This window comes from Marmota monax, unplaced genomic scaffold (genome assembly GCF_021218885.2).
Source record: "Marmota monax isolate L192 unplaced genomic scaffold, Marmota_monax_Labrador192_F-V1.1 WCK01_AAM20220418_F8-fsc00029, whole genome shotgun sequence".
NCBI classification, from domain to species: Eukaryota; Metazoa; Chordata; class Mammalia; order Rodentia; family Sciuridae; genus Marmota; species Marmota monax.
In genome coordinates, this window is record NW_026693024.1 from 9,765,958 (window position 1) to 9,776,463 (window position 10,506).

Consider the following 10,506-nt stretch of genomic DNA (forward strand, 5'->3'; position numbering starts at 1 on the left):
TTTCCTTAAAATAAATGGGAAATATTGGTCACGTAAATGAGTGTCAAGTAAATTCTTAGAAGGGAACCACTTCGATATGATCCGGCTAAAATATATTAAATACTTGCTAATCCTATTAGTGAGTTTGAGGATCATTTAAAAGAAAATGTGTATAATTTCTGCCCTAATCGCCTTCCAGCTAATTTGAGCCAAATGTCCCAAACATGAACATGCCAGTTTTTAAATCTCTGTAAGTGATTTACAAATTACACAGACACCTGTGGATGTAGGAGGTAAAAATCTGCTTTCGGAAATTTCAAGAACTCTTTCTATCAAGTGAATAGATTGTTTGTAAGTGAACTATCTAATTTTTAAACATAGATGTTCCTTCTAAAGTGAAAATCATGAGACTAGTACAAGAATGCTCCCAACTCTAAGTGTCTTTATTTTGAAGACCACTTTGGTGACTTGTGACACTTGGGTATGTCATCAATTCATGAGGGAAGCTGGGAGTCGGCCCACATGCACCACTTGTTGCTGTCCAATAATACCACCATGGCCCAAAGTGTCCTGTGCAGATCTGTTTGATTTTTTTTTTTTTTTGTAGTGGTGGGAGTTGTCTTGATAGGACCTCAACACCCTCCCTGACACAGGCCAGGCCTAATGGCTGTAGCTGAGGATAGGAACAAGGGCCTGCAAACTGGAGTACAAGAAGCTCCTGGGTGAGCAAGTGCTCTCCAGTGGACTTCCCTTCTCTGAGGTGTTGAAAGACAGGGTTCCTGGACTTCTCCCTTCCTCACCTCTCACCTCAATGTCATGCCCTTTATGTGGTCACCGCTCCTCTGGATCAATAATGACCTCCTTTAGGATATAACTGACTCAGAGTTAGTCATTTCAATCATATATGCGTAGAGAGAAGAAGAAGACGAGGAATCAGAAGGAGAAGGAGGAGAAGGAGAAGATGGAGGAAGAAGAGAAGGAGAGGAAGAAGAAGAAGAAGAGAAAGACGGACTGCTCATGAAGCTAAAATGATGACATGAGTCAATTTTACCAAACACAAAACTATATAAAATGAGAGGTTTTTTTTATATTGTTTATTTGTTTTGTTTGGGGCTGGGGCTGGAACCCAGGGCCTCATGCGTGCCCTGCAAGGTCTCCCACTGAGCTACATCCCCTCCCCTGTATGAAATCTCTTTTTTTTTTTTTCCTGAAGATAGGCACTGGGATGTACAGGGACCAATTTCATAGATTTTGAAATCTAGCTATATATGAATTGAAGTTTATTCAAATATGATAATGTTCTTCACATCTGGTTGGACCCCTGAGCCAGGAAAATTGAACTTTTTCGCCTGTGTTTCAGTTTGCCTACCTGACTTTCCATCATCAATAAAGAATTTGGTACTTGTGTCAGCTTTTCAAGGCTGTGACCAAAATACCTGTCAAGAACAACTTAGGGAAATTTGACTTTGGGCTCATGGTTTTAGAGCCGGGGTCCCTGGGGGTCTGACTTCTTCATTCTGGGGCTGAGATGAGACAGAGCATTATGGGGGGAGGATGTCATAGGAGCTCTGCTCAGTTCATGGTGGGCAGGAAGCAGAGGGCAGGGGTAGAGTCAGAGGGAAGATGCACCCTTCAGGGCACACCCCCAGTGACCCACGTCCTCCAGCCATGCCCCATCTGCCTGTAGTTACCATCCAAACCATTCAAACTAAGATGGACTGATCAAGTTACAGCGCTCACCATCTAATCATTTCACTTCTGCATTCACACAGGAACTTTGGGGACCCTTCATATTTTGCATATGAAGTTTTCAATATGGAATTTATCTTTTGATTTCTGCTACTACCACTTGCAGTACCAGTAAAATTCTATAAATGTGCAAATTGATGATACAGAATAAAAATACTGAAGAGTGTGCTAGAAGAGAAAACATGTGCTGGGCAATTATCCAGGTAGGATCACTTTTATCTCATTTTCTAAAAAAATGAAAAGTAAACTAACATAACATTTGGTAGTAGATTTGGCTTCTTAACTATCATCTTCTTTAGGAAGATTTTTGTGGCACCCCACTCCCTGCCTTACATATACATACCTCTATCACACATGTTCCTCTCCTGGCTGGGCCAAGTGCCCCCTTTTTTTATACTTTTGGGGCATTTTGTATGAGTCTTTAATCATACTTCCTACAACACATTGCCCACGATTATGTATTTGTCCTTATTTCTCCCAATTGACTACAAATACCTCCAGGGAAAGGACATAGATTATTTATGTTTGGGTTCTTATTATTTATGGTCATGCTTAGCTTATAATAAGCTCTCAAGAGATCGTTTGTTGCATTGAATTGAAATGATTCCCACTTGTACTTTAACAATAGAATTCTCATTCCTTATCATACTTACTCAAGGGACAAATCTCTGGCTTCGTATTCATTTTCATCTTAGCCATAATTTTGGCAACTGTCAATCACTCAAGAGTATAAACAGCAAACCAGGCTATGCTAAACCACACTAGGTGAACTGAGGTAACCTCATCAGCATAGAGCCCTAAAGAATGAGGCTGGATACTTGTAGGCTATAGTTATCCTGGAAACCTGGTTGTAAACTTAATGTCAATTTACCTTGCCAAAAACTTCCTTTACTTTGAAATATATTTATAATAAGTACAAAATAATAACAGTGAACATTTTCAATATTCTCAATACCTAGATAAATGCAATTGATATTTTAGTTGATGATTTGAAAAACAATCAGATAAGGTCCTCTAAAACCTGTATGTATTTGTCCAGTATTATCTTGACTTCCACTTGGCATCAATCAGGAAATTGAAATTGAAAATTCAAGCCCAAATTCTTTTATAACCTTGGATTTCTCTACCATAAGACTTTTTTTATTGTTATCAATTCATTACATCTTTATTATGGGTACACAGTAGACTCTCAGAAGTAGCTAGAATTTATTGAAAGCTTACTATCTGCCAATCTATACTTCAATATGTTATGTTACATTATGGTTCACAGTATGAATTATTTCTCAGAAGTCTTCAAAATTATTCTTTGAGATGGGGGGATCATTATCTGATTCTTAAGGAGATTAACTAATCTAAGTTTTGCATTAAGAACATGGGCTATTTTTTAAGTTGTCACTCCATAGAACTCTTTGTTGATGAAATGTTCAAATGTATTTGATCAAGCATATTCCTATTTTAAATATTACAATATTTTCTCTTATTTTATAAGCATTTATTTATCCCTTGGGAAAAATATAAAGAAAAGAAGTCAGAAAAGGTAAACAATTTGCAATCTTGCAGACTCAACCTATAATTTATACCTTTCAGAATGTATTCTGTTGTATGAGTATGTATGCTTAGGTATAAAATTGGTATCGTACTGTATAAAATGAATAAGAAATTTTGATTCAATCATATTGCATTAATAATCTTCTGATAAATTATTTTAAGAAAGAGCATGATTTTATCACAGGAAAATTTTACAATTCATACAGAAATCTCACTTTTGGAATTTGGGAGATGTCCAAAGATGGGTATTTGTAACTTCTCTCATGTTATAATATAGTCATCATGAACATCATTGCACATAAGATTTTAAGATAATCTATAATTATTTTTTGGGGGGATACCAGGGATTGAACTCAAGAGCATGCTACCACTGAGCCACATCCCCAGCCCTATTTTGTATTTTTTATTTAGAGATAGGGTCTCACTGAGTTGCTTAGAGCCTCACTTTTGCTGAGGCTGGCTTTGAACTCATAATCCTCCTGCCTCCGCCTCTGGAGCAGCTAGGATTAAAGGTGTGCACCATTGTACCCAGTTATAATTTGTTTTTTAAGAAAAATTAGATGTTACATGCCACAGTCTGGCTGGGCACAAATCACGAGCCACTGAAGCAGGAACAAACTTTATTTCTGAACTCTACCAGCACACTCCACACACGCTCCCAGGAACTCTCCCGAACGCCACACAGCTCCTCCAGGAACCATCAATAGGAAAAATCCCCCCTCCGGCACTTCCCCAACCAATGGGAACTCTCTGGGAATCCCCGTGAGAACTCCAAAGTAGCAGGCTGAGGCGGACAGCAGGGGTCTAATATACACAGCTTAACATAACCATTATCATCTCAATGGCTTGCTGGTGTCACCTCTCAACCACTCCATTCTGACAAAAATGCCATGCGTCATTCGAACTCGGCTATGGCTCTCAGCAGTTACAAAAATTATTACAAGTTGTTTTTTCTAGCACATTATAGTTGCACATAATGAGCTCATTTTAGCATGATCATACATTCAAGAAATATAACTTCAGTCTCCAGTACTTCCTCTTTTACTTCCCTCCTCTATCCCATTGGTCCCTTTCCTCTACTCAACTGGTTTGTTTGTTTGTTTATTTATTTATTTATTGTTTAATTGGTGCTTTATAGATATACATAAAAGTGGAATTCACTGTGGTATGTTCATATATGTAAATAACATGATTTGGTCAATTTAACTTCATAGTTCCTTCTTGTTTTATTCAGCTGTTTCACTGGTGTGAATAAAAGATCTGACCAGAACAATTGCCAGAGGAGAAAGTCTTTATCTGAGGGCTCACAGTTTCAGAGGTCTCAATCCATGGACAGCAAGCTCCATTCTTTGGGGCTGCAAGTGAAGCAGAGCATCATGGTGGAAGAGTATGGCATAGGGAAGCAGCTTACTTGATGATCAGGAGAGAGAGAGAGAGAGAGAGAGAGAGAGAGATATCTCCACTCACCAGCTACAAATATATACCCCAAAGCCACACCCTCAATGCCCCACCTTCTCCAGCCACACCCTGCCTGCCTTCAGTCACCACTCAATATCCCACCAGTGATTATTTCACTGATTGGGTTACGGCTCTCATAACCCAATCGTTTCTTCTCTGAACCATCTTGAATCCTCTCACACATGAGCTTTTGGGGGAACATCTCATATCCAAACCATAACACTCCCTTTTCCTGTCTCTCTCCCCTCTCCGTCCCCTTTCTTTTACTCCATTGATTGACCTATTTTTGAAGGATTTCTCCCCTTATTCCCGTATTTTTCTCTAGTTTCTGTCTATGAGAGAAAATATTTGACTCCTGACTCTGAGTCTGTCTTATTTCATTTGCCATGATATTCTCCAGTTTCATCTATTTACCAACAAATGCCATAATTTTATTCTTCTTTATGGCTGAATGAAACTCCATTGTGCATCTCTCTCCCCCTCCCTCTCTCTCTCTCTATATATATATGCCAAATTATGATATATGCATATATATCACATTTTCTTTATCTATTCATCTGTTAATGGTCACCTGGACTTGTTTTGTAACTTACTATTGTGGATTGTATTACTATAAACATAATGTGGCTATATCACTCTAGTGGGCTGATTTTAGTTCTTTTGGATAAACACCAGGGAGTGGGACAGCTGGGTCATATGGTGGCTCCATTCTTAGCTTTTTTAGAAATCTCCATACTGCTTTCCAATGTGGCTACACTAATTTGCAGTCCTACCAACAATGTATGACTGGACTTTCTGCCCCCCGCCTCATCCTTGCCAGAACTCATTATTATTTGTATTCTTCATGATGATCATTCTAACCGGTGTGAAATGAAATGTCAGTATAGTTTCCCATACTCAAAAAGGTGCCAAACATATGTTGAAGAAAAGATACCCTTTATAATAAATGGTGCTGGGAAAAGTGGATATCTGCATGTAAAAGAATGAAACTTGGGGCTGGGGATGTGGCTGAAGCGGTAGTGCACTCGCCTGGCATGCGCTGGGCACTGGGTTCCATCCTCAGCACCACATAAAATGAAATAAAGATGTTGTGTCCACCGAAAACTAAAAAATAAATATTAAAAAATTCTCTCTCAAAAAAAAAAAAAAGAATGAAACTTGATCTCTTCTCTCATCCTGCACAAAAGCCAGCTCAAAATGGATCAAAGACCTAAAAATTTGACCAGACACTCTGCAACTGCTAGAAGAAATCATAAGATCAACACTCCAACATATTGGCACAGGCACTGACCTCCTTAACAAGACTGGTAAAGCTCAGTAAATAAAACCAAGAATCAATAATAGAATGGCATCAAATTTAAAAGCTTCTGTACAGCAAAGGAAACAGTTAAGAATATGAAGATAGGACTTATGGAATGCGTGGATCTCTCTCACTAGTTGCTCCTCTGATAGAGGGTTAATACCCAGAATATATGAAGAACTCAAAAAATTGCATATCAAAAAAGTAAATAACCTCATTAGTAAATAGGCAAAATAAATTAGACAGAAATTTCTCAAAAGATGAAATACAAATGACAAATACTCAAGAAAGTTCAACATACCTAGGGGAATATAAATCAAAACTACACTGAAGTTTTTAAGCCATTACATGTTTTTACAGTTGAGTTTCAAAAAATAGATAAGTAGATACATGGGTGGATGGACGGATGGGTGGACAGATAAATGGACAGAAACAAGAAATTACAGCCGTGAGCTAATAGATTACAAATTTTTAAACATCTGAATTTAGAAAATTGAGTGGTAGATTTTATCATTGGTTATTTGAAGTCAAACTAGCCAATATTTCAACTTTATTTTTTAGATGTTTATTTGATGTGAAAATATAGTCAGAGCATTCTTTAGTGTTTCTTCCCTTTATGGTCATGAGAATGTGATTTAAAATGTTAGATACTCTGAATATATAGAAAGGGGACGGAGGGACAGGGAGGAGGGATGGGAAGGGATTGCAGAAGGACACTAGCCAAATTATGAAATGTGAATATAGAAATATATCATAATGCAGTTCATATTTACAGATAAATATGACACCAATTTTAAAAAACAATAAATAAAAAGAAGGAAGACTAGTAAAGTATAGGAACAGGACCAAGGAGAGGGAGAGGAGGAAAAAGGAAGGAACTGGGTGTTGAAAGGGAGCAAATTATATTATCTGTGTTTTTGAATGTCAAAACGAGTCCCCACTATTATTTATAACTATAATGTACTCATAGAAACTTTAAGAAAAGGCCAAGGAAAAGATAGTGGAATTTTTGTTGTTGTTGCCGTCTTGTTGTTTATTGCTTTAATTACTTTTTGTAATCACTGTGATCAAAATACCGGACACAAACAACTTAGAGGAATAAAAGTTTATTTGAGGCTCACAGTTTAGAAGGTTCCGTCCAGAGACTGCTGACTTCATTTCTCTGGGCCTATGGTGAGGTAACACATCATAGCAGAAAGGCCCTGTGGAGGATGCTGCTCAGATTGTGATGGAATCAGGAGACAGAGAGAAAGAGGAAGAGAAGGGGTCACAGAGGAGATGTGCCCTTCTAGGACTTTCCCCCAGTGACCCACCTCCTCTAGCCATGCGCCACCTGCCTAGAGTTGCCACTCAGCCAGTCCATGTAAACTGGGAGGAACTAACTAGGTGACAGCTCTCATAATCTTGTCATTTGCCTCTGGATGTTTCTTATCAACACAGGAGCTTTGGGGGAGGGGCATCTTATATTTAAACCATAGTATTTTCTTTTTTTAAATTTTTATGAATTTATTAATACATTTCTTTAGCATTTTTTATGTTACATATGCAATTTTTAAAATTTTCAAAATGTTACATATGATCATTATGTAAAGATTGAAAAATACAATTGAAGATTATTATTTTCCATTATTTCATTTAAATACAATTTGTTTCAAAAAGAGGATATTAAAATTATTGTTTATTTTATTTATTTATTTGTTTGTTTGTTTATTTGTTTGTTTGTTTTTTGTGTGTGATATTCCGGATCTATTTTCAATGAATAATTATCATTCAGTATGTCAGTTTACTTCTTATTAGCATATGGAGAATGTTGGCTTGCACAATATCATAGAGAGTTAAATATTCTCATGGCCTTTCTCTCAGTAATCTAGAAGTTCCAAATGAAAAGGAGATCATCTGCAGGAGCAGGCAGTAAACATTGTATTGGACACTCAATAAATACGAGTCCAATGAAAAGATAAGTGAATGCATTCAAGTTGACTCTAGTTGTAGGGCTGACACTCTGGTATTGGAAATAGCAAAACACAGTGAGGTCAAGTCCTTGCATCTTCCTGAGCCAACTTGGTGAACTTGGCACACCCCTGGGACTCAGTACTTGCTTCTTTGGTAAAATGAGACCAATAGCATCTGCCATACTTCTCCCATTGGATTTTCTAATATATATGAATAAAGTCTATGAAATCAGTTACACACCCTATGAAGTTGGCATGTACTTATATAGTATGTAAATAAAATTGAAACGCCATTAGAAGAAGATGGAGTTCTTATGAATTGCTAATAAATGAGGTATTTATTAGGTCAGTGTAATTTCTCCTCTAAAATTTTTCCTCCAAGATTCAGTAGATCATTCTCTCTGGCTTAGCATTTCTTTAATGGATAGGGAACATTCAGAGTGTTGACTATTTAAGTTCGTCTAGAGTGGCTTTCCTTTCTTCCTGATATCGCCTTGTTTATCCTCTTGATTTATCCTCACGTCCCACTTAAGCAGGCTATACACTTTAATGCCATCTTGTTTATGGGGACTAATAAAAGAAAATTCTCTGCGATGGGAGATTTGCTTTATTTAAATGCAAATTAAAACTATATTCTTTCAGTTACAGGCCAAAGATTATAAACGCATGCTGCCTAACAATTTCAGGCATAAGTAAGAATGCTTTTCCTTACCATAATAATGAAACTGATTTTCATTTTTTGTAAAATGGTGGAACTAATTGAGCTGTAACATTTATATTATCTTACTTATGTTTTATGCTGCTTTTTAAAAGGGAAGGTAACATTTATATAAGAAACAGAAGAATAAACTGAATTGTTAGACCAGTAAAGAAATTGAATAACTTAAAATTTCAAGAAACATGGAATGCCTTTCGACCTTACCATTCAACTTCTAAGACTAAACAAATATAATTCTTCCTCTGCCTCCTTTATTGCGTCTAGAAAAGAGTGATATTTATCTTGAAAGGATATTCTAATAACCAACACAATAACTTGCCAGATGGATTTACGTTTGGAGAAGGGGAGCCTGATCATTTTCTGAAACCCCATATAACCCGTTTTCTTCATGGAGAGCTCCTATTGGCAATCATGAGATATTAAGAAAGGATCAAGAAATCAAGAAGGAAAATGAACGAATAAATATATAGCTTGTCCAGAAGGCAAGGAGATCTCCAAAAGAATTATGGCTTTCCGCTCGTCCACCGCTGCCGCCTCCTTCTTCTGCCGCTCCTGGAGATGCTTGTGTGCTCCTTGGGTGCGGACCTGGTACCTCTTTTGCGAAGCGGCAGCTGAGGAGACTCCCAAGGAAGGAGTCAAGACTGAGAACAAGGATCATATTAACTTGAAGGTGGCGGGGCAGGATGGTTCTGTGGTGCAGTTTAAGATTAAGAGGCATACACCACTTAGTAAACTAATAAAAGCATATTGTGAACGACAGGGTTTGTCGATGAGGCAGATCAGATTCCGATTTGACGGGCAGCCAATTAGTGAAACAGACACACCTGCACAGTTGGAAATGGAGGATGAAGATACAATTGATGTGTTCCAGCAGCAGACAGGAGGTGTCTACTAAAAAGGGAACCTGCTACTTGACTCCAGAACTCTGTTCTTACGGTCCAAGAATACATTCTCAATTAGAAAACTGCAATTTGGTTCCACCACATCCTGACTACTACAGTATAGTTTTCTTTATTCTTTCATTTTCCCCTTCCCCATTCCTTTATTGTACATAAAGTAACTGGTGTATGTGCACAAGCATATTGCATTTTTTTTAAACTAAATGGCCAATGATATGTTTTGATTGACATCAAATGGAGATGGGATGGGGAAAAATACTGGTTCTGTGAAAATATCCCCTTTCTCCATTAGTGGCATGCTCATTCAGCTCTTATCTTTATATTCCAGTAAGTTATTTTGCTCTCACTGTTTTAACAAAAAACAAAACAACAACAACAACAAAAAAAACCCTGAATAACATAAAAATCCTTGCATACCTTGTTCGATTGGAGAATTTTAATGTTTTTCATTTATCATTGTAAAACCAAGGACAATTTTATAACTTTTTTGTACGTAGCTGTTACATGTAGGGCAATCTGTCTTTAAGTAGGGGTAAATTACTCTTAAAGAAGATTCCTAGATAGTTTTCCCTTCAAGTCAAGCGTCTTGTTGTTTAAATAAACTTCTTGTTTAAAAAAAAAAAAGAATTATGGCTTTCCTACCTAAGCCAAGCAAATGAAGAATGTGAAATAGATACACAATAAAATTAAAAAAAATGTCTGAAGTATAATTTTCCCCATATTCTTCTTATGATTCAAAATGAAATAAGATCTCCAGAGGAACAAACAGAATTGTACTTCTACTCTCTGCCACGTTCTCACTGGAACTGCTTCTTCCTGTTTGGAGTAGAGAGCCATTTATTCCATTTATTCCAGGATACTATGGCTCACATTCTTTCTCCTATTGGAGGGTGCAGTGTCCCC

General features: G+C 37.2%; 1 protein-coding gene across 1 annotated transcript; it reads left to right on the forward strand.

The window, feature by feature from the left end:
• The first annotated feature begins 9,209 nt into the window (after positions 1-9,209).
• On the forward strand, positions 9,210-9,781 carry LOC124098539 (small ubiquitin-related modifier 2-like). The gene has a single exon (XM_046453371.2). The coding sequence runs from the start codon at positions 9,210-9,212 to the stop codon at positions 9,597-9,599; it is 390 nt and encodes a 129-aa protein (XP_046309327.1). The 3' UTR covers positions 9,600-9,781.
• Positions 9,782-10,506: the final 725 nt, after the last annotated feature.

What these genes read in the sequence shown, in the direction of transcription:
- LOC124098539 (XM_046453371.2), top strand. Translation starts at nt 9,210, where the DNA reads ATGGCTTTCCGCTCGTCCACCGCTGCCGCCTCCTTCTTCTGCCGCTCC.